At 42.7% G+C, this 25796-nt stretch overlaps 2 protein-coding genes and 2 long non-coding RNA genes across 10 annotated transcripts in view; 2 read left to right on the top strand and 2 right to left on the bottom strand.

Moving 5' to 3' along the window:
• tle2b (TLE family member 2, transcriptional corepressor b) overlaps positions 1 to 5013 on the top strand; it is a 67540-nt gene extending 62527 nt beyond the window's left edge. For all 7 annotated transcript variants that reach the window (XM_025054262.1, XM_017042479.2, XM_017042498.2 and 4 more), the window contains 2 exons: positions 291 to 367; positions 1876 to 5013. In XM_025054262.1, coding sequence (XP_024910030.1) covers positions 291 to 367; positions 1876 to 1983 — 185 coding nt within the window. In that variant the 3' untranslated portion in view covers positions 1984 to 5013. The remainder of the gene's footprint in view (positions 1 to 290; positions 368 to 1875) is intronic.
• Positions 176 to 13339, bottom strand: LOC103398159 (uncharacterized). Its single transcript, XR_001761745.2, has 5 exons — positions 13201 to 13339; positions 12917 to 13098; positions 1769 to 1942; positions 1450 to 1680; positions 176 to 416 (listed from the first exon to the last, which is right to left on the bottom strand). It is a non-coding gene; the product is annotated as an uncharacterized LOC103398159 (long non-coding RNA).
• On the top strand, positions 12439 to 14715 carry LOC112486785 (uncharacterized). The gene is made up of 2 exons (XR_003049273.1): positions 12439 to 12704; positions 13219 to 14715. It is a non-coding gene; the product is annotated as an uncharacterized LOC112486785 (long non-coding RNA).
• The window catches only part of tle2a (TLE family member 2, transcriptional corepressor a), a 32872-nt gene continuing 21668 nt past the window's right edge, over positions 14593 to 25796 (bottom strand). The window contains 17 exon segments of the mRNA XM_017042504.2: positions 14593 to 15392; positions 16018 to 16094; positions 16334 to 16484; positions 16583 to 16674; positions 17525 to 17816; positions 18123 to 18372; positions 18878 to 18957; positions 19373 to 19419; positions 19422 to 19562; positions 20431 to 20557; positions 21021 to 21182; positions 21954 to 21998; positions 22273 to 22368; positions 22940 to 22956; positions 23308 to 23521; positions 23912 to 23986; positions 24130 to 24192. Coding sequence (XP_016897993.1) covers positions 15285 to 15392; positions 16018 to 16094; positions 16334 to 16484; positions 16583 to 16674; positions 17525 to 17816; positions 18123 to 18372; positions 18878 to 18957; positions 19373 to 19419; positions 19422 to 19562; positions 20431 to 20557; positions 21021 to 21182; positions 21954 to 21998; positions 22273 to 22368; positions 22940 to 22956; positions 23308 to 23521; positions 23912 to 23986; positions 24130 to 24192 — 2037 coding nt within the window. The 3' untranslated portion in view covers positions 14593 to 15284.

Below are 25796 nucleotides of genomic sequence, written 5' to 3'. Positions count from 1 at the left end.
TTGACCTTGGTTAACTTCCATTACTCTGGTAATAGTGAAAGAAAAAGCTTAATAGAATTCCATGTAAGAGACACAAACCTAACGAGTGGTTTTAAAATACCACTAGGGGGAGCCTGTAACATTTGGAGTCATTCCAGGACCATGTCATTATTCTGGCCTTAAAGTTTATTTAAAAAAAAAAACAACAAACAGCATTACTTAGAAATCCCAATACAATAATTTTATCCTCAAACCATCCCATCAGCTCAGGTCCTCCTTCTCTGACCTCCTGTGTGTCTGTGTGTTTTTAGGCAAATGGTTTGTGAGCACAGGAAAAGACAATCTTCTGAATGCGTGGAGGACACCGTACGGAGCCAGCATTTTCCAGGTAGGAGACGAGAACAGGTCTTTGAGGACCTTCATCTTCACCCCTACACCTAGACAAAGAAATACAGAATATGAATTATTGTGATTTTGTGCTGCATACGCCTGTGAGGGAGAGGAAAAAACGTTTGTTAAAGCCCTTATTATTTCCTAAATGTAGTGGGGGTTAACACCTGAGTTTGAGGTTTCGTCACAGCTAAAGTGGGATGTGTGTGTGTGAGTGTGTGCAGCTGTCACACTCCTTAAAGCTACAGTGGGCAGCAGTGTTGGCAGCTCCTGTCTGTCCCCCTGGACTTGAAGGAGAAAGCTGGCTCTCAGCTTTGTTATCCAAATGCCCAGCGTCCTCCTGTCTCTGTCCTGTCACTGTAGAAAACACAGCTTCTCCGTCCTCTCTCCAGTTTTATCACTGTCTGCTCCACATTCTCACTCCTCTCCCTCAGTTTTATCCATAAATGCGCTCTCCACTGCTCTGTGCTTAGCTCTCTGTAAGACTCACCATCTTTAGTTCTAATTTTTTTAATCCCTGTCCGTTTAGTTCTCCGCTGACCTTTTGTCTGACCTTTTATATTGTACAGTCTTACTTTACTGACCTTATCTGCGTTTTTATTGTCTCCATAGGTTCAGTCCTCCATGAGTCTAAATAATTCAACAGGGGAAAGACTGCATTGTATGAGTACAAGTGTGAATAAAATGTCCATTTTTGACATCCACAGCTAAGTTTAAGTCCAAAAAGAAAGTTAACTGAGACCAGGATTTGAACCCAGGTCTCCTGCACCATTGTCAGCAGTGCATTCCACTGGACTACTCTGCTATAGTCAGTTGTATACAAGGAACTTGTACAAGTGGATGAAACTAGTCCAACTAGTAATTCAGCATCAACCTTCTGTGAAATCAGGGAGGCAGTGTTTTAAACCCTTGTCTTCTGAACTAAATTCTGTGATTTGGTTTTACATAATAAAATGCTCTTTGTCATTCTTAGCACAAACTCTAAATCTGTGTTACAAAGACAAGGAGGAAACAGAGGAGCATTCAGGAATGAGAGATGGCGCTGTAAAAGAAAGAGAGAGAGAGAGAGTAGTGACTAACCTCAGATCCTCTGTAGCCAGGTGTCCAGGTCTGGTCCTGCAGACACGTGCCAGAAAAGAAGGGAAGTTGTGCAGCCATCAGTAATGTGCTGCCAGTGATGCTTAAACCTGCAGTTAATGAGGCTGCTTGTCTCCAGAGGGAGACAGAGAGAGGAGAAAAAAGGAGATAAAGAGCAGCTTGTTTCACACTGAAGCAGATGAATGAGTCAGCATCCTGGAGCCGTGCAGTTGTCTGTTTGAAAATAATTGCAAACTGTTTTGAAATGCAAATATGTCTTGAATGGCTGAGGATTAAATGATGACTCATGTCTTTTTCTAACCTCTCTCTTTCTCTGCCTCGTCCCCTCCATCTGTCTCCATCCATCCATCGTCATATCTCCGTCTCTCCCTCCTGGCTGCGTGGCCTTGTTTCCTGCCTGGCTCCCAGTCCAAGGAGTCCTCGTCTGTGCTGAGCTGCGACGTCTCTCCGGACGACAAGTACATAGTGACAGGATCTGGGGACAAGAAGGCCACGGTGTATGAGGTGGTGTACTGAGGGCCCGCCATGACAGGACGGAGACTGAGGAGGAGGAGGTGCAGTGGGTTGCCCTGCCAACTCCTAATCCTCATTACATCAGCAGCTGCAGCACCTCTGTCTCCGTCTTCTTAAGTCCCTCTAACTCCCTCTCTCTCTTACCCACCAGCCCCGCTGCCCCCTTTTTTTCTGCTGTGATATAAACTACTGTGGAAGCTTCCCAGTGCTGCCTCTCTCCTCCGCCTTCCACTTTTAGCCCAGGGATGAGGCATGGTAGCATGGAGAGAGACAGAGAGGGAGGGTGGGGGCGAGATAAGAAGGACAAAGGGAAAGGGCAGTGGAGCATAAAGATAAAGTCGTGAGAAGAAAGGAAGGGAAAGATGAGGAGAAAGCGTGAGGAAGAGAAATGAAAGGAAGGAGGGGGGGGGCAGGGTAATTAGGGCTGTTTCCTGATTAAGAGCTCAGTGGAAGGGAGGCCCCCAGAGGAGGTGGGGAGCGGCACTGTGGGAGCAGCAGCCAGGAGCACTGATACCACACAATCGATTCATTAGCCAGACAGTGGAGGCCTTAATGAGGCTGACGCCGCAGCTCGCTCTCCCCGGCGAGAGGTGTCGGGGGCTGGGGAGTGATGACGCTGTGAGACGGAGGAGGAGGGTGAGACAGGGGGTGGTGGTGGTGGGGGGGCTGCTTCTCATATCTGCATATCATGTCACCGAACACTTTAACACACAGCAACACATAGTTACACAAGGAACACGTCATCAAACAAGAACACACACTTGGACACACTCCCCTGAGGTAGAAAAGAGAAGACAAACACTCACTCTCTCTCTCTCTCTCTCTCTCTCTCTCTTTCACACACACACACACACACACACACACCACCCAATTAAACATTCATCGCCACACTCCCCATCTCACTTCCTAATATCTATTTTGTTTGGTCAGACAAAGGCAGCGTCTAATGAGCAGCAGAGTCTCTGGATCCTCCCAGGACCAACACACAAATACAGAGCATCAGCTGAACTGTTCCCCTCTATTTCCTCTGGACTGTTCTCCTGACGACAGCCGCTCATCACTGGATGACATAGCAGCAAGGCTAACCTACTGTACAGCAAACTAAAATCTGCAAATTAACATCAGCAACTGTACTCAGCAGTTATGAATTAAATGTTTGTCTGATTTTTGTACACTTCTTTTTTCTGTCTTCATTAAACAGAGAAAATACAGTTCAACTCAGTCCTTCTATAGTGAACCCTAGTGGTCAAAGTGCACAGGCCAAATTTTGTTTGATAAGCTAATGGCTGCATTTATTTGAGATACTAAAGAGTTCAAAATGATTGAAAAGATTTTTAAAATTATACATTTTCATTTATTTTTGTTTGTTTGTTTATATTATTAATAATCTCATGTGTGTATGCTAAGATCGAAGCTACTGCTAGCTGCAGGCTAACTCCTGAACATGAGGATACAAAATCTGTTAGCTTGACACTAACTGTATGGAACAAATCACACCTGCTAGTATCTGTGTAATCCCATGTAAATGTCATCTTAGCTTAAGCCAGTGGTTCTCCATTTAATTTCTGTCATGCCCCCTCACCCCCCTTGGGGACAGAAATATTTTCACCCCACCCACTCACGATCCACCCACTACGAATTGAAATACTATTGAGAACCTGATAATGCGCATATTTTTATCTGTACAAACCATCATTCATTCAAGCATTACAGCATTGATACATGCGTGCCATATTACACTGGAAGCACCTTACCACGCCCTCCCCCAGAGAGGCTCGTCCCACTATTTGAGAAGTACTGGCTTAAGCTAACTTAGCTTAGACTGAAGTACAGTCATACGTTAGCTTCATACTGTGGCTGTCTACTTGAGCATATCACAATGTGACATTTTATATACCATAACAGTCAAATACATTTATTAAGTTGAGCTTCTTCATCATGTTCAGGAATCGCTCTTCAATTTTACATATTTAGACACAATCAGTAAAGATTTAAGTGTTGACAGAATTTGATTCATTTTATTACCATCCACTAGGTAAAATTATTTTTCCTACTGTAATTATTCCCTTCTTAGCTAGCTTCAGACTTAGCATACACGTAAACATAAAAAGCTAAAGGAAGACATTTAAACAACCATATTATTTTTTATCACACGTCAGTCACGCTTCTTAAATAATGTTGATGTATATGTAGTTTTCTGTGGATAGGAAAAAAGTAAACCATCAGTGAAACACTTTCTTGAACACTGTCTTCAGATTTTGGGGACAGTTCCAGGCAGTGGTTTTATCTGACCAGTTAACCCACACAAAATTGATAGTCTGTTTTTGTTTTGTTTTCTGAAAAACCACATTTAAAGGAAAATATTTTTGAATGTACTTTAGTCTGTTTCCAGTCCTTGTGTACTTTAACACAGTATCTGTCTGATCCAGACCTGCTCATCACTGAGGTTACTCTGTTTACTGCATGCTGGTTTCTCCTCATCTGCTGAACAAACAGGACTCCCCACCGTAACAACAGTCGCTCTCATATCCAGCCTGACGATAAATATGAATTCTAACAGAACAGTATGCAACTTAATACATTTGTAAATGGAGCTGATGCAGCGCTAGCATTTAAAAGCCGTTGGATTGACTGAACATTCAGAGGGACTCAAACAGTGGCCACCGTAGCAGCCAGGGGTCCGTTCTTATCTGTACAGTTTTAACGCCTTCTTCTGTCTCTATTTCTGTAAGTAACAGAGAAAACTCAAGAATACTCTCATCCACGAGCTTGTACGCTGCTCACAGCGACGCTGTATAATGGCTATGCATTTGTTGACACAGCGTGAATATTTAGGGTGTTGTATGGGACCTCTCTCTCTCTCTCTCTCCTGCCTCTGCTTTCTGTTCCTACAGTATAACAAAGGACAAGCTCGTGTTTAGTTCCTCTTTTCTTAATGCACTGTGTTTTCATTCCTGTTTCCTGATACATTTCCCATGTGCTGTACCAAAAAAAAGTGTGAAAAAATAAATCCAACTCATGTTCATCCTCTCAGGCATCTCCTGTTATTGTTTTATAGCCATTCTCAACTGTTACCCAGCAACAACGGCTCTTTCTGGGCTTCTCTAAATCACACACTACATACAGTGGGTACGGAAAGTATTCAGACCCCTTTAAATTTGTCACTCTTTGTTTCATTGCAGCCATTTGCTAAAATCAAAAAAGGTCAATTTTATTTCTCATTAATGTACACTCAGCACCCCATCTTGACAGAAAAAAGACAGAATTTTTTGCAAATTTATTAAAAAAGAAAAACTGAAATATCACATGGTCGTAAGTATTCAGACCCTTTGCTGTGACACTCATATTTAACTCACATGCTGTCCATTTCTTCTGGTCCTCCTTGAGATGGTTCTACACCTTCATTGGAGTCCGGTTGTGTTTGATTAAACTGATTGGACTTGATTATAAAAGCCATATATCTATATCTGTATGTCTATATAAGACCTTACAGCTCACTGTGCGTGTCAGAGCAAATGAGGTCAATGGAACTGCCTGAAGAGCCCAGAGACAGAATAGTGGCAAGACACAGATCTGGCCAAGGTTACAAAAGAATATCTGCTGCACTTAAGGTTGCTAAGAGCACCTCCATAATCCTTAAATAGAAGAAGTTTGGGATGACCAGAACTCTTCCTAGACCTGGCCGTCCAGCCAAACTGAGCAATTGGGGGAGAAGAGCCTTGGTGAGAGAGGTAAAGAAGAACCCAAAGATCACGGTGGCTGAGCTCCAGAGATGCAGTCGGGAGATGGGAGAAAGTTGTAGAAAGTCAACCATCACTGTAGCCCTCCACCAGTCGGGGCTTTATGACAGAGTGGCTCGACTGAAGTCTCTCCTCGGTGTAAGACACATGAAAGGCTGCATAGAGTTTACTAAAACAACACCTGAAGGACTCCAAGATGGGGACAAATAAAATTCTCTGGTCTGATGAGCCCAAATTAGAACTTGTAGTCATAACACAGCTGCCTGAAGAGCTTTGGTCAGTCTCAAAGTAGTATTTGTTCATGAGTTATTTGCACTGATTAGTGTTGCTTTAAAACTAAAGGTGGAAATGAAAAGATTCAGTCGAACACAAAAACAGCTGAACACACTAGTTCTTCTTTTTCTTTCGGCTTTGTCCCTTTTTCAGGGGTTGCCACAGCAAATCATTGATTTCCATCTCTCCCTGTTCTCTGTATCTTCTACTCTGACTCCAACTACCTGCATGTCCTCCCTCACTGCATCCATATATCTCCTCTTTGGCCTTCCTCTCTTTCTCCTACCTGGTAGCTCCATCTCTAACATTCTTCTACCAATGTATCCACTGTCCCTCCTCTGCACATGTCCAAACCATCTCAATCTGGCTTCTCTAGCTTTTTCTCCAAACCTTCCTGTCTGTGTTGTCCCTCTAATGACCTCATTCCTGACCCTGTCCATTCTTGTCACTCCTAAAGAGAATCTTAGCATCTTTAACTCTGCCACCTCCAGCTCCTCCTCCTGTCTTCTGCCTATTGCTACTGTCTCTAAACCATACATCATGGCTGGTCTCACCACTGTCCTGTAAACCTTTCCCTTCACCTTAGCTGACACTCTTCTGCCACCGATCACTCCTGACACTTTTCTCCAGCTGTTCCATCCTGCCTGTACTCTATTCTTCACCTCTCTTCCACAGTCTCCGCTGCTCTGAACAGTTGATCCTAAGTACCTAAACTCCTGCACCTTCACCACCTCTGCTCCTTGTAGCCTCACTATTTCACTGTTCTGCCTTTCGTTTACACACATGTACTCTGTCTTGCTGCGACTGACCTTCATTCCTCTTCTTTCTAGTGCAAACCTCCACCTCTCTAGGTTCTCTTCTAGCTGCTGCCTACTCTCACTACAGATCACAATGTCATCTGCAAACATCATAGTCCATGGGGACTCCTGTCTGACCTCATCTGTCAATCTGTCCATCACCACAGCAAACAAGAAGGGGCTCAGGGCCGATCCTTGATGTAGTCCCACCTCCACTTTGAAGTCTTCTGTCCTCCCAACAGCGCACCTCACTACTGTTGTACTATTCTCATACATGTCCTGCACCAAACTAACATACTTCTCTGCCACTCCTGACTTCCTCATACAAAACCACAATTCCTCCCTTGGCACTTTGTCATATGCCTTTTCTAGATCTACAAATACACAATGCAGCTCCTTCTGACCTTCCCTGTACTTCTCCATCAACATCCTCAAGGCAAATATTGCATCTGTGGTACTCTTCCTAGGCATGAAACCATACTGTTGTTCACAAATCTCCACTTCCTGCCTCAACCTAGCTTCAACTACTCGTTCCCAAATCTTCATTGTATGGCTCATCAACTTTATCCCTCTGTAGTTGTTACAACTCTGTGCATCACCCTTCTTATGAATTGGCACCAGAACACTTTTTCTCCACTCATCAGGCATCTTGCCAGTCTCTAAAATTCTGTTAAACAAACCAGTCAGGAAATTTACTGCCACTTCTCCTAAACACTTCCATACTTCCACTGGTATGTCATCAGGACCAACTGACTTTCCACTCTTCATCCTCTTCAGGGCTTTTCTAACTTCATCCTTTCTAACCTGATCTACCTTCTTCCTACTAGTCTCTGGCTCCTCGTTTCTACTTTCCCTTTCATTTTCCTCATTTAACAACTCCTCAAAGTATTCCTTCCATCTTCTCAGCACACTTTCCTCACTTGTGATCACATTCCCCTCTCTGTCCTTAATCAACCTCACCTGCTGCACATCCTTCCCAGCTTGATTTCTCTGTCTCGCCAATCTATACAACTCCTTTTCTCCTTCCTTTGTTTCCAAACTCTCATACAACTCCTCATATGCCTTTTGTTTGGCCTTGGCCACTTCCCTCTTCACCTCCCTTGTCCTCTCTTTGTACTCCAGTCTGTTCTCTTCTGTTCTGTCACTGTCCTATGTGTTCTTCGCTAATCTCTTTCTCTGCACACTCTCCTGGATCTCCTCATTCCACCACCAGGTCTCTTTGTCCTCCTTTCTCTGCACAGAGGACATACCTAGCATCACTGCAGCTGGGAATTTCTCAACACGGCCCAGAACTGCCCTTCCTTCCTTCCTGAAGTCTTCACAACATGTCTCTTTCCTTAGTTTCCACCACTGGTGAACCACTGCTCTTCTGCTCTGTCTTCACTCTCTTCCTTTTTGTCACCTCCATCATCATCTTGCACACTACCATCCAATGTTGTTTGGCTACACTCTCACCTGCCACCACCTTACAGTCTCTAATCTCACTCAGATTACATCTTCTACATAGAATATAATCTATCTGTGTGGACCTGCCTCCACTCTTGTAAGTTACCCTATGTTCCTCTTTCTTTTGGAAATATGTGTTTACCACAGCCATTTCCATTCTCTTTGCAAAATCTACCACTGCCTGTCCTTCTACGTTTCTCTCCCTAACACCAAACCTACCTATCACTTCCTCATCTCCTCTGTTCCCTTCCCCTACATGACCATTTAGGTCTGCTCCAATCACCACTCTCTCTCTCCTGGGGATACTCTCTACCATCCAATCTAGCTCCTTCCAGAACTTCTCCTTTTCTTCCAACTCACAGCCCACCTGTGGGGCATAACCACTAACAACATTAATCATCTCTCCTTCTACTTCTACCTTCACACACATCAACCTGTCTGACTCTCTTTTCACCTCTACCACATTTCTTACATATTCTTCCTTTAGGATCACCCCTACTCCATTTCTCTTCCCATCTGAACCATGATAAAACAGTTTGTAGCCTCCTCCAATGTTTCTAGCCTTACTGCCCTTCCACCTGGTCTCCTGCACACACAAAATATCTACTCTTCTTCTCTCCATCACATCAGCTATTTCTCTACTTTTCCCTGTCATTGTACCTACATTCAAAGTTCCAAACTTCAGACTAACACTTCTATTCTTCGTCTTTTCTCTTTTTCTCCTAACCAAATGCCCTCCTCTTCTTCTCTGTCTCTGACCAACAGTACTCCAATTTCCATCAGTACCCTGTTGGTCAACGGCACTGTTGGCGGTCGTTGTTAACTCGGGCCTCGACCAATCTGGTATGAAATCGTTTTATTGATTTGCATATTTGATGTAGCTAAACGTTTTACGCCGAATGCCCTTCCTGACGCAACCCTCACCATTTATCCGGGCTTGGGACCGGCACTATAAACTTCCTGTACCCTAGTGGCTGAAGACAATGACCCTAAGCACACAGCTAAAATAACAAAGGAGTGGCTTCGGAAAAACTCTGTGACCATTCTTGACTGGCCCAGCCAGAGCCTAGACCTAAACCCAATTGAGCATCTCTGGAGAAACCTGAAAATGGCTGTACACCAACATTCACCATCCAAACTGATGGAACTGGAGAGGATCTGCAAGGAAGAATGGCAGAAGATCCCCAAATCCAGGTGTGAAAAACTTGTTGCATCATTCCCAAGAAGACTCATGGCTGTACTAGCTAAAAGGGTGCTTCTACTCAATACTGAGCAAAGGGTCTGAATACTGAATCTTATGACCATGTGATATTTCAGTTTTTCTTTTTTTAATAAATTTGCAAAAATGTCTACGTTTGTTTTTTTCTGTCAAGATGGGGTGCTGAGTGTACATTAATGAGAAATAAAATGAACTTTTTTGATTTTAGCAAATGGCTGAAATGAAACAAAGAGTGACAAGTTTAAAGGGGTCTGAATACTTTCCGTACCCACTGTATATACAGTGCATATCGTCAGCCGAGAATTAACAGGGTCCAAGTGCAGTTTTGAGAAAAACGAGATTGAAAATCCAAAACCAGATATCCACAATCTTTAAATCATTAACTATATATTCATATTATTTAATATGATACTTTGAGTTAGAAAGTTGAAAAACAACTATCTTAACACTTCCATTTGCATGCCTACTGGGAATAATGGGTTACAAAATTTGCAGACAGACCTTGGTAACTATATATATATGAAAAATATTGGGATTACAAAAGTCTATAATGACAAACATTTTTATACTATATATTTTATTTATTTTTATGGTAATACTAAGAGGCATAGATCTATTTTCCTACTCAGCAATAGATCCACTACTACACCATACAAAATCTATTATCGTGTTAATGATTTTCATAGAACTAAATCCTTAATCATTAAAGACTATATAATGAACAATATAGCAAGATAAAAATAACTTGAATAGGCTTTCCAAGTAACTCTGGCTGCCATGTTCCGATCACATGATACAACTGCCGTTCTGTTACTGGTTTGGAAGGAGATATACCTTTGTGCTACCAACACTGAACCAAATATGTGGATATAGACCTTTGTAAAAGTTGCCTTGACCTGTGTATGTTATAATTACAGCTATAGTATTGTGCTGCAGATGGACCTAACCAACTTTGGAGTAGTTTAGTGAAATAAAATAAATAGATGTGTCAGATAGACCTTGTTGGTTCTCGGGTGACGATATATACACCTACATATACAGTATGAATGTATGGGCATACAATATATACACATATTTCAGAAATTAAAATAAGGAACACACACCAGAGCTCCTTGGGGCCATGACCACCATGGGGCCCAACTCCTGTGTTCTTTACATTTTTAACTGTTAATCCATTTTTTGCTCTTTAAACGACCATATTATATTGGCTACCACATATTAAATGATCAGTCACTCCACTTTAAAAACCAAACAGTCTAAACAACCAAACAACTACAGTCTAACTCAACCAGGCTATGTCCATGCACTGAAAACTTCCAGTAAAGGGACAACCAGATAGGAAATCAATCATAACATAATGACTGACTGTTTCAGTCACAACATGTAAAACTTAAATGCTAACATGTAAAGTTTAAAATGCTGACAAGTAAATACTTTAAACTGGGCATTTGGTTTCATGAAAACTGTCTTTTTTAAATCCCTTGAACATAAATTAAAGAGGAAGGGAGGAATAAAATGGACAGTGCAATTGTGTTAAATTACATAGTTTATTTTTAAAATCTTAAATGACAGTATAACCAAAGGGAATGGAGGTTAATGCACAACATCAAGGTTAAACAGCAACCAAGGCAAGCATGAACTGATGCAGACAAAAGGCCACTGATGGAATAACTACAAACGCTTGATCACAAAACAAAGGACCTCACATTGAGTGGTTAGTAGTATTTTTGGAGGCTAATGCTGTACAATGGGTGGACCAGGTCACAAAATCAGATGGATCCATGTCTGATTTTGGAAACTGCCTCCATGGTACAGCACAGTAAGAATTCATGACTGGATTTCCTTCAGCACCAGGAAAAAGAGGTGGAGAAGGACAGCAGTGGAGTGGAGTGTGAAGGAAATCCAGTACATCCAATACACTGTGAATGATTGTAAACTAAAGCAAAGCAAAAATCAATCTGGGATCAAGCATGTAGTTGAAGTCATCAGTGACCACAGAACAAATCTAAGACTGGCCAGAGCTGACAGTCCAAACTGTTATGACAGTAAAAACAATAAGCGCAATGGGACATTTAACAATTTAGGAAACATCTATGGGGATAAGGAGATGATCACACACAAAAACCCAAAACAAACAGTTGTTAGGATGAAACTCCTGTCAGCTGTGGTCAGTCTGGGCCCTTGGGAGGTCAGGACCTAAACAGGAAGGAGCGCAGTAAGTTTTCTACAGTACTACAAACTGACCAGAAGAGGGATTATAGTTTAGTACAAACCTTAACACAACCAGTAGGAAGGAGGCAGGTCTGGATTATCATGGGTGCAGTCATGACCAGGATGTACTGTAGGTTCCAGTCTCTGGTCTGTTGGACCCAAGACAAAGACAAGCAACATTGACATTCAACATTTAGTCAAAATAAAAACTTTGTAGAAAGTCGATCCTTCAGCTCACCTCAGGAACCATCTTAAACCAGGATCCATCTTCTCCATGCCTGGTGAACTCTGGTCCACAGAATCCTAGACACAAACCAGACCTGTCAGTCAGCAGACTAATGTCAACATATTCAGCAATGTGGAAAAACAAACCTGAGGACATCAGCCCACCTGGGACACATCCAGCTTACAGCCCAGGTTTCCAGGGTTGTTATGAATCCAGCACCGACACCTCTGGGACAGGAAAAACCACGGAGTCTCACTTGTTTCAGGACAGCTTGGGTGAAGCCTACACCACCACAGAGTACCTTTAACAAAGGAACTCGGACACCACATACAGACATCGCTGATCACACAGTCGACTGAAGACCAGGAGTGGACGTAACAGACCAACAGCACATAACAAGCACTTTAACACACACTGACAGGAGTCTAACTGTAACCTACATTTACACTTACAGTATTACAAAGGATGTACATTTACAGTATTACAAAGGATGTACATTTACAATATTACAGAGAATGTACATTTACAATATTACAGAGAATTGACAAAAGTACAAAGGCACGTAAATTCACATGACTTTCAGAGTCCAGGGCGTCCATGTTGATAGATGTAGCTGGAACTCAGGTAGTCACTCTCGACAGCAACAGAAGCGTCCAAAATGGTGGAGATGGAAGGAGAACGGGACATCAACATTATGGAAACGATCGCGACGTCCAAAACTGAGGGAAACGATCGCAACGTCCAAAACGGAGGGAAACGATCGCAACGTCCAAAACGGAGGGAAACGACCGCGACGGGACATCAAAATTGTGGTATTTTCAGTTGCATGAACTGCCAGTGAACTATAAATTAAAACTACAAATGTTCCTGAGATGCTAATGGCTACACTGGGGTAAATGACAGATAAGTTGGCATGGCAGCCAAGAGGAGGCGCTACAATAGCACCGAAAGAAGGCACGGCGGCCTCGAAAACCACAGCAGCGGCACGGCAGCCGCAAATAGAAAAAAAAACGACGATCCTTACCGTGTTGAAGACCTTGAACTTGATCTTGAACTTGATCTTGAACTTGATCTTGAACTTGAACTTGATCTTGAACTTGAGCGTTAGCTTGAGCGTTAGCTTGAGCGTTAGCTTGAGCGTTAGCGTTAGCTTGAGCGTTAGCTTGAACTTTAGCTTGTTCACCGTCTTGTACTTTGACGATCAATCTGGAAAATAAACCGACACGTCATGTTAAGTACTGATGTTTTGGACTTGACACAACATTTGACAAATAATTACAATTATTAAATAGAAAACCGATCGCTCACCTTGTCTTTCCGTTTCAGGAATGGACTCCGACGCTTGACAACTTCGACCTGCTCTCCGTGTGCAGAACTCCCAACGTATCTGTTCAGTGCAAACATTGTTGATCAAGTTTAGTGTCAGCATTTTCTTTTAAAAACTCACTGAATCCAAACACCAACTGTAGAAGGAAACACCGTAATGTCTCTTAGCTAATGTCGCTTATCTAAGGTCCTCGTCTGGACCAACCGAGCAGCCAATTAGGGAGAAACTTCATACACCTGTGGCTTTTTAGGCGTCTGACGACAGATCTGTCGCATCTTTATGACGTCACTGAATGACAAACAGCGGGGTTAGTCCGTCTCCTGTGGTTTCCGCAGGTGTTTTTTTCCTCTTTATTAGAGTACTCATATATCTTGTTTGTGTGTTTGCGGTCTGCTTCCGTATTTGACAATCGAAAAAAATACTCATGGCATATAAATGCTTTTGCACTTGAAAGGCTATACTTTCATTTTATGATATATTATAATTACAACAGTGGTAATTTTGGTTTTAAACTGGTCGACAATATAATCATTTATTGTCATATTTGTGGGACGATATATTGTCCAGCAAAATGTTTTATTGCCTATGTGCAACAATTAACTTTTATATAGCATAATATAAATGAATAACTAAACTGAAATAAAATAAACGTAGAACAATACTTTTAAAGTGCATAACTATAGGGTGTGTAAGACATTTATGGAAATACTGAACAGTTCATGTCCTGTTTTGGTTTAATATTGGACACATTATTTTTCTTCCATTGCATTTAAATTTTAGTTCCATGTTATAGCAGTTTAGTTGTTTAACACATCTAAAATATTATCCACACATTAATGTCATGACTTTTCCAAAACTTTACTGAAAATGTTATTAATGTAATGTTAATGTAATTATTACATTACATAAGCCATTTTCATGTCTGACCCCAGCAGGAGTGGCCAGAGCATTCAGCGGCTCATTATCATTTTAAGGTTTATTATATCTGAGGGTAATGTTTAAAGTAATGCTTAACATTTTCTCAGTGCTTCACAACAAGTCTGTTCTCCCAAAGAAAATCCAAGTCCAGAATTCTTGTCTTTAGAGAGCTTTATTTACACGTCCATATATAGAAGGTTCAAGGTTCATGATGTATTTGTGAAAATACCTGTCTGCCCTAACATGTGCCCTAACAAATACAATAGAAAAATCACATTTAGGCTCAAGTGTTAACAATGAAGAAAGAGACAGACAACATGTGGTTTGAATCCTTTTCACATTTCTTTTCCCAGGATCAGGTTTTTCTTCTGGTTTTCTTTTTTAAACCTTCCTGAGAACATGACCATCTTTGTACTTTTGTGTAAGAAAAAAAAAAAAAAGATAAGGGATCGAGACAAATTGAGCTCATGACAATTGACAGGAACCGTAGTCCTGTTGTGTGATGTATACAGTATTGATGATACAATCATGTCGCTGCTGAAATTCAATTAGGAAAAAAAAAAAAAAAAAGCCAAGAATCCTGCCATCTGTCAGACTTCTACGGTGCTGAGGAGCAGCTACGTGCCACGAATCAGGCCAGAACCGGCCAAGCTGAAACAGAATTTTTTATTTTTTTTTATTTCTTCACAGCACAGAGTATCAGTATTATATTTCCATGAAAAGTTCTCAGCCTTCCTTGAACGACCTCCTACCAGTATTTTTCCTCAATGTCACCCGAACAGTTTGAGAAAAATTCGAAATGCTAAAAAAATAGGTTTTGCTAATTTCTTGTAACTACAGAGGTTTTATTTTGTTAAAAAAAGGGAAACATAAAGAAAGGAAAAGAAGAAGTTCTTTGGAGGAATAGACTAACCAGCGTTCTCAGAGCATTAAAAACATTTTACAGTTTATTCTTTCCAGAGATGTGACTGTGTCCCCGTGCTTCTCCTTCTCAACTCGTCCTCTAACGTAAACAAAACAATAAAGCACACAGTAGAGTGTCTCTTGCTTTCTTGTCCACTGATGCTCTGTACAGTCATTGGTGCAGGCGGGAGCCATGGCTCCGCCCCCCCTGATTATGAGGTTGACTCTTTTAGCCAATCAGAGTTCAGTAGATGACTTCATAGACCGTAGCCTTCTTGTCCCCGGAGCCGGTGACGATGAACTGGTCATCAGGAGAGATGTCACAGCTGAGGACTGATGAAGACTCCTTAGACTGAACGGACAGAGACAACAGAAGACAAACAGTCAGATCAGCATGATGGCACAAACAAACACACTGACGTTTGGCTTCATTAAAATGTCCTTTAAAAAGACAATAAAATCACAGAAGACATAAGTAGTAAAGTGTGAAATGCTGCACCCTGCCTGTCATTTCTCATTGTTCTTCCATTTGGTATATTGGTACTATATTCCTTGAAGAACCCTTGAAGGATATATGATTAAAAATCTGTTTAATTTTCCTTTTATAGCAAAATTAAACACATTTTGAACCTTTGCCTTATTGTGCCCACCATCATGGCTCCGTTGCCTCACCGGCCCCAGGTGTATCCCACCCCACACTTTGGTAACTTGATGGACTTAGGTCTGTAGTTTTTAAGTTTGTGGTGTCACGTCTCTAAGTAGGGTTAGGGGTGTACAGCTCCACAGAACAGCAGATGCTCTATGCCATACTAAAGAGTACAGCATGGCTCAGTAGTTCACCATGTTCAAGCAGTAATTGTTAAACACATCCCTTTAAAAATCCAGGACATCCCTGATGTTTCATTCTTGTCGTCAATAATTACAAGTGTCAACAGTGTCTTTAGTGTCCACAATGTCCACAGTGTTTGATGAGTTACCTGGAATATGCTGGATCCGTACGGCGTCCGCCATGCATTCAGCAGGTTATCTTTGCCTGTGCTCACGAACCATTTACCTACAGGAGGATACACATACAGCCATCAACAGATAAAAGCCTCGGGGGAGGAGAGATATGGGGGAGTCTGGGAGGAAGAGGGGCTTTTGTACAGAATAGAAAGAAGCTGTTTCTGAATAATAAAAGAGGAAGAAGATTTGTTCTGCTTCTGTGTGATTAAACAGCCTCAGGTAACATGATGTAACCACACCATCAATCTCCACTGTATGTTCACTGTGCGTGTGCGTGTGTGTTCATACCACAGTAGGCAAACTTGAGGGAGAGAACGCAGCTCTCGTGGAGGTGCAGCTGGTATTTGTCAGGTTTGGAGACGTGCAGGACTTCCACGTTGCTGCTCTCCATTCCCACAGCCAACCACTCTCCTGTTGGACAGTAGCCCAGAGAGAAGATCTGCAGACAGAGGACAGACAGAGGGAATCCAGCTTTAATGATGATCAGCGACCTGTCGCTACATTAATGGCCATCAGTTGGTGTGTGTGTGTGCGGACCTGTGAGGCGAAGTCGTGCTGCTGACGCTGTCGTCCCTCTCTCAGGGAGGGGGAGAGACACAGGAGATTCAGAGACAATACACACACACACACTCACACACACACTCACTCACTCACTCACTCACTCACTCACTCACTCACTCACTCACTCACTCACTCACTCACTCACTCACTCACTCACTCACTCACTCACTCACTCACTCACTCACTCACTCACTCACTCACTCACTCACTCACTCACTGACTGACTACTTCCATCTTTCTCTTTAGAAGTAGACTGTTTTTGTCCTAATCTCTTAATGAATGTCTCTATGGTTTAGCAGCAGAGTGTACAGTATGCTGTGCCCTCTTGTGGGGTATATTTTTAATATACAAGCAGCCAAGCTGCTCAAAAAAAGCTGTCTGTTTATAGTTTGATAATCCAGCTGTGGAATGGAAGAAGACCTTTTTTTCCCACCACCACCACCTCTCTGTTTGCTGCAGATGTAGTTACAGAGCAGTGAAGTCACGACGGCCAACTCTACGATAAGAGTTTTAACCGAATACTGCGACAGGTGTGTAACGTACAGTCAGCCTAATGTAAGTGGGATTAAAAAGAGCTGACTGCAGCAGAGGCAGAAAGGAAAATGGACGGAGACTTCTGCTCATATTCACAGAAACTACAAGGCCGGATGAAGTGCTACAATCAGGAGTGCAACCTCCTGTAAGAGTTTGTGGCCTTGTTAGGAATCTTGGTGGAAAGTGTACTTTGAAACAGATTCACGTTTTTTGGCAAAAATATTTCTTTCACAGCTCCCACGTACATACCTGTACAGAAATGTTCTCCTCAAAGAATTAATGATTTTCTCTGCTTGACTTCTCTCAACAATTCTATGATTGACAGGCTGGAATAAAAACAACTGCTCTGTACTTTAACTACTTAATTCTCCTCTCACGTGAAACATTGTCTGTTTCTAACATTTCCCGTGTTGAAGCTGTCCTCTCACCTGACCAGGGTCTGGTTGTGAAGGTCCCAGACCACGATGTTTCCATCACTGCAGCAGGAGAAGCAGACCTTGTTGTCAGGAGAGATGGCCAGAGCGTAGCAGGCCGGAGCAGATGATGTCAGCTCTGCCTTGATGCGTGGAGTGGGCGTGGCTAAATCCCAGATGGACAGAGTGCTGGCCTCCCCGCCCACGATCAGGGTTCTTCCGTCAGAGAGCAGCTTGCAGGAGCGGATGTAGTTATCCCTGTTCTGATAAATTATAATTAGAGGAAAAAAAGTATATAAACATTTACAATCAATGATGTATGTTGTAGTTCACTGTGATTTATGGCACAGGGCCACATCTGTGGAGCTAAGCATAGTGCTCCGGCATTATCACTGCAATAAATAAAGAGCGTTAGAGGATTTTGGCAGTGGGACAACAGCACTGAGATGATTTATCAGCTCAAGTGTTTTTAAGCGTGAAAAACTAAGTATAAACATTATCGATGTCTAAGTAGTCAACAGACTCTAAATAGAAGTCTGAAAACTGTCTCGCCTCCTATCATGTCTCACCAGACAGTCCAGCTGGGCCATTGGACTCTTGGTGCCCGGCTGGCTGATGTCCCACACTTTGACGCAACCTTTTCCTCCAGTGTAGACGTGACGTGTGGAGGTGCTGATGGTGACGGCACACACCACCTCTCCGTGGTTCAGGGTGTGAATCTGTCGGGCGTGGCGAGGGATTCCTGGGCCCAGCAGGGCGTCAGGGGGAAATGGCACCGGCTGCATCTGCCCGTCAGCACTGACGTGGAACGAGTAGGCTCTGTAGTGGACAGAGATGAAAAACAAAGAATAAAGGTTCAAACTAATGCAGAAGTTGACAGTTTTTCCATTGGATCTCTGTTGGATGACTACAAACACAGGACTTGAACATCTGCAGCAGTTAAGATCTGCAAAAGGAATAGTTAACTCTAGACAAACTCTCTTTTATTTAATTATTTTAATTTTTTTCCTTATATAAGTTCAGTACTGGCTATGTATAAAATGTTCAAAAATGGAGGTAGAGACAGGAACAAAACTGCCAACACTCAAAATAAATATATTTTAGAAGCGTGAGGATTGTAAAAAGATAAAGAAGAGCCACAACTGCCAAACTTCTGGAAGTGGCAAAACTGTTAAATGTTTTATGCGGGTTCAACGTTTGTCTGGTTCATCTTTGTTTAATGTGAGGTTTACTTTCCTCTGATGGTTTTAAGAGTTAAACCTGAGCTGTTAACAGTAGACAGGTGATGACTCTGATGAAAGGAGGCGATGAAGAAGAAACTCACGGTTTTCCAGAGGCGGCTGACTGCAGGTTGGCAGGCAGCCCAGGGACCCTCATGTGTGGGTGTGGAGACTCATAGCCCACCTGGAAGATAAAAAAGGTCTGGTGAGTCAATAGGAATAGGAACAAAAATAGGTTTATCTTTGTTCCTCTGGAATCCGTCTGCAGGTTTGAAAAGCAAAGTGTTGTGGTCTGTGGATTTTTTTGTACAGATGAGTAAAAATCAGTATAAAAATACACATACGTATACATACATATAAATATGCATACATACTGTATATATGCATAAATCATATGAAATATGCAGGGATTTTTAAATGTCAAAGTTTCTTAATAAAAATGACAGGCAAGATGTCTTCTTCCTCTGAGATGGTTCGTCCTTTTTCTTACACAGTGAAAACTGCTCTTTTTGCCCTGTCTGACAGTTATATATGCTGAGGTGTTACACATGACACTGTGACACTAGAAAGACAAATTATCTGCAGAGGGTCAAACTTACCACAGGGGACCGTCCATAGCCGGCGGCAGCTGCCGCCGCCGCCGCCCGTTCATCTGTTGGGAAACCAAGTGGAGGCCAGCACCGTAGCCCGCCGCCCCAGGCAGGTCCCCGTTCACCCCCGGAGGAGGCAGGCCAAATGCCCCGGGAGGGTACGCTCCCTGCACTGCCAGAGGGTTTCTGAGACCCAACGCTGGAGAAAGAAAATGTAATGTGGATTACTGATGTGGAAAAATGACTGATGCAAATAATACTGGATGCCACTCCCTTTAAGAAGTATAGGAATGACTTCAACAGAGGCAAGAATGAAATGCACTTTTTTATTAGGGAGTCTTCCTCTGCAGACCCTGTCAGTGTGACTGACAGGCTGAAAAAAAAAACTGCCACAAGAAGCAGGACTGCAGCACTAGAACACTACTGACCCCTGCTGGCTACTATGCTTTCATGCACCGAGCCGTGTGTGTATGTGTATGTGAGCACGTGCATAAAGAAACATCCCTTGAATCCTTCTCCCCCACATACATCAACATTTATATGTACACTATATGTATATGCATATGCATGCACGGTGACGTGGCTGTGTTAAAGCAAAGTGATGAGAGGAAGAAAAAGAGAGAGAGAGAGAGAGAGGAACACACTGGAATAGATAAAGGCTCATTATGAAGCAGCTCACGGTCACAGTCCATCACCTCTCCTAATCTTTCCATTTAAGAAGTGAAGCTCACTGAATATTTTTCGCCCACAGCTGCTTATTAAGTCCAGATGGTGGTTGGTGGTGAGGAGCTGGCTCACACCCCTACCAACTACCGTAGCTGCATGTTGACAAAGTCGCTTCTTGTTATAACGCCAGTACAGGATAAAAAGACATGTCTCTAAACACTGTTTTTTTTTGGTGGGGCGGGGGGGAGGAGGGGAAACGCCAACATAGAGTGAAGGCCAGAGGTTTGTGTCATGTCCTTTACATTGTATGAAGGCCATGGAGCCATTCTTTATTGTTAAATACTACCATGGTTCAACAATACTTTTCAGGTATTAGAATTTAGCGGTTAAGACAATCTCACCTAGAGGATCAACACCTGGTTTTCCTGGGACAGGCCTGAACTGAGGGGGTCCACTTGGTCCTGGGGTGTTGGACTCCTGAGACATGGGTGTCCCTGGTTTCATACCTGGAGTACTGGACTTCTCCCGCTAGTGGAACAGAAAAAAAAGTATACATATTTGTAAACACATAAGAGAAAAACAAAGTACAAATGAAAAATAAACACAGACTGTCAGAGAGAGAGAGTAATTTCAGTCGTACTACTGAAAATCCCCATGAATAGGACGGCTGAGGGCGGGGGACACCCGAGAAGTGCTGGGACATCCGTAGCACAGTGTGTGTTGAAGATAAATATACATTGTATGAATGTAAGATGAACTACTGACCCCAAACAAAGGGGCAGAATACAATGTGTGCCAACAACATAGACAGACTGCTGGTCGTTACTCAAACATATATCGTGTACTCCCCACAGGCATGTGTGGAACTCGCCAGGATTAGAACCAAAAAAAAAAAGACTCAAATATTTGTCTTTCAACTCTGTGTGTGTTCATGTAGACTGCTCGTGAACTCTAAGCACTATGTGTGCTTTTATTCAGATGGGTTGTTTACCTGCGGGGGTTCTTTGCCACGGGAGGGGGAGGCAGCGCTGCTGGAGGAGGCCAGGGAGGTGGGACTGGCCTGTGGTGGTCCCTCTTTACGCGAGGTTGGCATCTTGTCCAGACCATTTTCTCTGGATGAGTAGGACTGTACACTGCGGGGGGACGATGGGTCCTGAAAGTTGAAATACAAAGAATATAATATAAATATAAATAGTTTACATAAACCCTGTTATTGTCTTGATACAACTAAAAGAGAACTACTCTCTAATATGTTGTATATGTTATATATATATATATATGTTTATATGAACAGTCAACTAGTACTACATGTACAGTTCAGCTTGGCATTCTTGATGGGATTGTGTACACTAAACCGCTCTATTTAGTGATACACCTTCTTTTTGGGTTTGGGTTGATAAGCTAACTTTTAGCAGGTTAAAGATGATACTACTTCCAAATGAATTCCCAGAGGGCAGTCAGCTAGTATCTGGTGCTTGAATCCCTGAGAGTCAGACTCACACACCCCGGGATTGCAGCTGAATCTGTCCTTGAACAGCCCCAGGACATCGCTAATACTACACCACTATCATTTGAGTTTTGACCCAGAAGAAGACACATTTAAAGGGATTAAAATACATGAACAATTAAATATAAAAGACTGGGAGAAATACAGTATCCACAACAATGCCGTCTTTTTTTCCCTCTTATTAGACATCATCATTCCAACAGCACTGTAAATTAAGGGTTTTTAAAAAATGAATAGATGAGCTGCAGTGAAGTGTGTGTGCTATAAAACAAAATGCCAGGCTGAGCAGAATGAGAACCTGGGGTATTACTGTTGTTATTATGATTACTGGGATGGTCCTTCTGGGTGTGTTTACATGATGTATGCAGATGAAGGCAGTGAAGTGAGGCCAACATAGGCCAGTGGCTGCATACTAACCTCATCCACCACCAAATTATCATCACTCTTATCCGCATCACTGCCCTGTGTGAGATAAACAAGAAAAAGTGTGAGATTAGATATTTTAATCTGCTCTATGAAGTGTATAGATGACCACACATACAGTGAATAAACTGTAAATAAATTATCACAAGGTAGCACAGTAGAGGAAAAGGATGAATGTCATAATCATGTTTGGATGTTCAACCCCCTATAGCTGTATTCACATTCCTAATATATAACTGTTTACACAGAGACAAACCTAGAGTTCGGTAAATTTAATTAGATAAATGCAGAAATGTCACCACAGTGTTCTCACATAGTCTGTCATGAACTCCTTCTCCTCGGCTTTCCTCTTCTTGCCGTTGCTGAGGTAGTCTGCGGATCGACCCTTGTCACCGTTGGACAGAGAGCTCTGTGGAGAAGAAGCCGGGGCAGACGGAGTTCAAGGTGAAGGGAGGAAAGGTTTGAATCGAGAAAGGATTGAAGAAAGAAGTGTGGCAAAGGTTATAAGGGAGGTGTGAGAAAAAAAAAGTGGAGGAGGAGGTTGTGTATAGAAGCGGTGAAGAAAAGGGAAGTGAGGGCAAGGACGGGGCAAAAGAAAGGGACAATAATGAGGTAAGAAAAAGGGCAATATATCACATCAGCTCGTAATCTGCAGAGGTGAACGTAAGAGAATATCAGTCTGCATCGATTTGCAGCTCACCACTTTTAGGCAGCAGAAAATACTAGAGTTTTGTTCATTAAAGCACAGCAATGAAACTAAGCCTTTTTTTAATAGCAACACGAATTGGCCTCTGTTACAAAAGTAAATTAGATTAATGACTAATTGTCTTAAATTAATTATATATCTCAAAACTCTTTTGAATTTCATTTAATAAGGCTAAAGTAACTGTTGAATGTGAAATGAATGTGACAGGCAACATGACAAGATCCACAGCCAATCAATCCTGTGTGTGTTTGTGTGTACTTTGGTTTGTACTCACTGGTCCAGCTTCACGATCTGTTCATTCCAGACGGCAGCACCAAAATACATCCATGTAAGAAGAGGGTGAAAACATACAAAAACAGACGCACAACAAACACACAAAAAACATGTTTATCATCACTTCTTGTCTGTGTAGCTGATAACGACTCAGTGGAAAGTACCCCTGATGAATGTCATTACCATCAAAACTCCTGTGTCTTGGCAAAAAACAATCATGACAACAAATGCAGCCAAGCTCCTCCGCAGTTTAGCTCAGCAAACCATTTAAATTTTTTAGGTTGAAATCAAGCCTGACCAAGCCCCGGCTCTTGAGAGTTACTTATTCTTATTTTTTACAGCCACACAGAAATCCGTGTGATACTGTACCTCTGTGATGCTCTGCAGCAGCAGCAGCAGCCGCTGCTGCCTCAAGGTGTGCTCTCTCATCCTTGGCAGCCAACTGAGCTCCCAGAGCCCCAGACAGAGCCAAAAGGCTGGATCCTCCACCAAGTGCCAAGCCCGGGTGGGAAAGTCCTGATGGGTGTGGACCCACTGGCAAACCTTGGGCATGCTGGGAGAGGTGCTGTGCCTGGAGCTGCTGCTATACAGAGGGTGGATAAGAGGGGAAGAGAGAGAAGACAGAGGAGAGAGATCTGGGTGACTTACAAACACTGGAGGAAGTGTATTGAGGGGAAGTGCTCGATAGGTGAAAGGATGAAGAAAGTGATTTGGTACTGCACGAGGAGAATGCTAAGACCAGGAAGGTGGTATTATGTTTAATTTATTTTCATGAAAAATAATAATATTTGGAATATAACATTTGGGCCGATCTTTAAATGTTATTATTTTGGGCCATATGGAAAATAAATAAAATTTTGTTTGTGGGCCTAAGAGTTCTTGCCTCAGTTTAAGGAAAAGGAAAGGAAGGAATAATAAATAAATGGGAATATAAGGTACACACGCTATGAGGCAGAGGGGGGAGCCCACGTACCCCTATCGAAGCATTTAGCTCCCCCATGGTCACCTGTTTGGCGCGCTCCATAGCTTGAACCACCTGTTGTTGGTGCTGTGGAAGAGAAACCCAGGTCAGTGACGACAAAGTTGTTTTGCATTTTAATGGGGCTGCTATCTGTTGTGAATGTCTGTGTGTGGGTGTGTATGTGATTTGTGTGTATCTGTGTGTGCGTGTGTGTGTGTGCTGCGTCACACCTCCTGTGACAGGAATGGGATAAGCTGAGCACAGATCACATTCAACCGCTTGGCAATCTCCGTCTGGAAAAAAAAAAAAAAAAAGATACTGTCACTTTGATGAATATACTCGCACACATGCACAGCCAAGACTGAGGACAGAAAAACAAAGAGACGTGCATGCAAATGTGGACACGCGCTCGCATGTACACACAGACGCACACGTCTGTGGGCCGTTCCTCCCAGGGCCGGTGTGGTAAATATTTCAGCCGCTTACATCTGGTCCATGCAAATGGAAACTCTGCCAGGGAGTTTGGCTAAAATATTCATGGACGGCATCTGCTGTGGTCACAGCCAGCCCACACACAGCGCAAGAGTGTGTGTGTTTGTGTGTGTGTGTGTGTGTGTGTGCATGCACGTTCTACTGGGGTCAGTGATTCCTATAATGGATGTGTGTCTGTCGTGATATTCTTAAACTATTTCTCCAAACCTTCCTCCTCCTCATCTACATACATCCACTGCTCTTTCCATCCATTCTTGCGCCGTTTCTGCCACAATATTAGTAAAGTATCAGTGCTATAAAATGCTGCCATGCCATGTTTAACAGACACATTTAGCAGCAGGCCCAACAAGGCGTTATAGCCAGTAATGACATGCATACAGAGATCATGACAACATCATTATGGCCACAGGCTGTTTATCTTCCTGACTGCAAGATTTTGCTGTGTGTGTGTGTGTGTGTGTACAGTCATGCATGACACACGTTCACACAGACATGTACTCCCCGCCCGATTTGGTCTCGTAAGTGATTTATTGATGCCAGGCTGAACTTTCGCCGCCCCCTCCCTCTTTTGTTTCTCTCCATCCTTCTCCCTCCCTCTTAATCTCTCTCTCTCTTCTAGATTGCTTCTTCCCTTGTCCCCTCGCTCTACTTTCCATTTTTCAGTCACACAGAACTCTCTTTCCTTTTCTGCTCTTCCTCTTTTGATTGCCCCCCATCCCTAGGGAGGCACAATGATTTCTTGTTCCAGAGCTCCAAGTACTAAATGACATCTTCAGGAAAGAGACAGGGAGAAAAAAAGGAACAAAAGCAAACAGGAGCAAACAAGAGACAGAGGAAAGAAGAGAAAAAGAGAGGAAGAGAGTGAGGGAGACAGTGGGAGGGAAACGCTAGATTGGGTTGAGGAAATTGCAGCTAGTGAAGGGATGGAGAAGAAATAGATAAAGAAGAAACAGAAGGAGGCCAAGTGAGTGAAAAACAAGATTAGTGGAGGCAGAGGAATGGTGGCAGCAGCACGTCAAAAGTGAAACGATTGAGATGCTTAAATGAAAAGAACGGGGAAAAGAGCAAAAGAGTGACAGCAGGAAGGCAACTGACTGAAGTGAAGTGGAATTTGCTGGACTGTGTGTCCTGCAGGAAAACAAGGGAGGAGGACAGATGCAGAAATAAAATAAATAAATTAAAAAAAAACATATTTACTGAGGTAAATCAAGATTTAAGGGTGATCAAGAAATGAAGACAAAGAAAAGAAATCATTACAAAAGACAAGAGTCTAAAGCAAATAGGAAGAGGGAGGATCTAAGAATGGAGAGTCAAGTCAGGTGGGAAGGATAGTTAGATGATAGAGGACAGGAGAGGGACAAAGATTTATGAGAAATGGACAAATACGGGTGTTCGAGTGGTCGGG

Source organism: Cynoglossus semilaevis, chromosome 2 (genome assembly GCF_000523025.1).
Source record: "Cynoglossus semilaevis isolate Cse_v1.0 chromosome 2, Cse_v1.0, whole genome shotgun sequence".
NCBI lineage: Eukaryota > Metazoa > Chordata > Actinopteri > Pleuronectiformes > Cynoglossidae > Cynoglossus > Cynoglossus semilaevis.
This window is presented reverse-complemented; position numbering and strand designations above follow the sequence as displayed.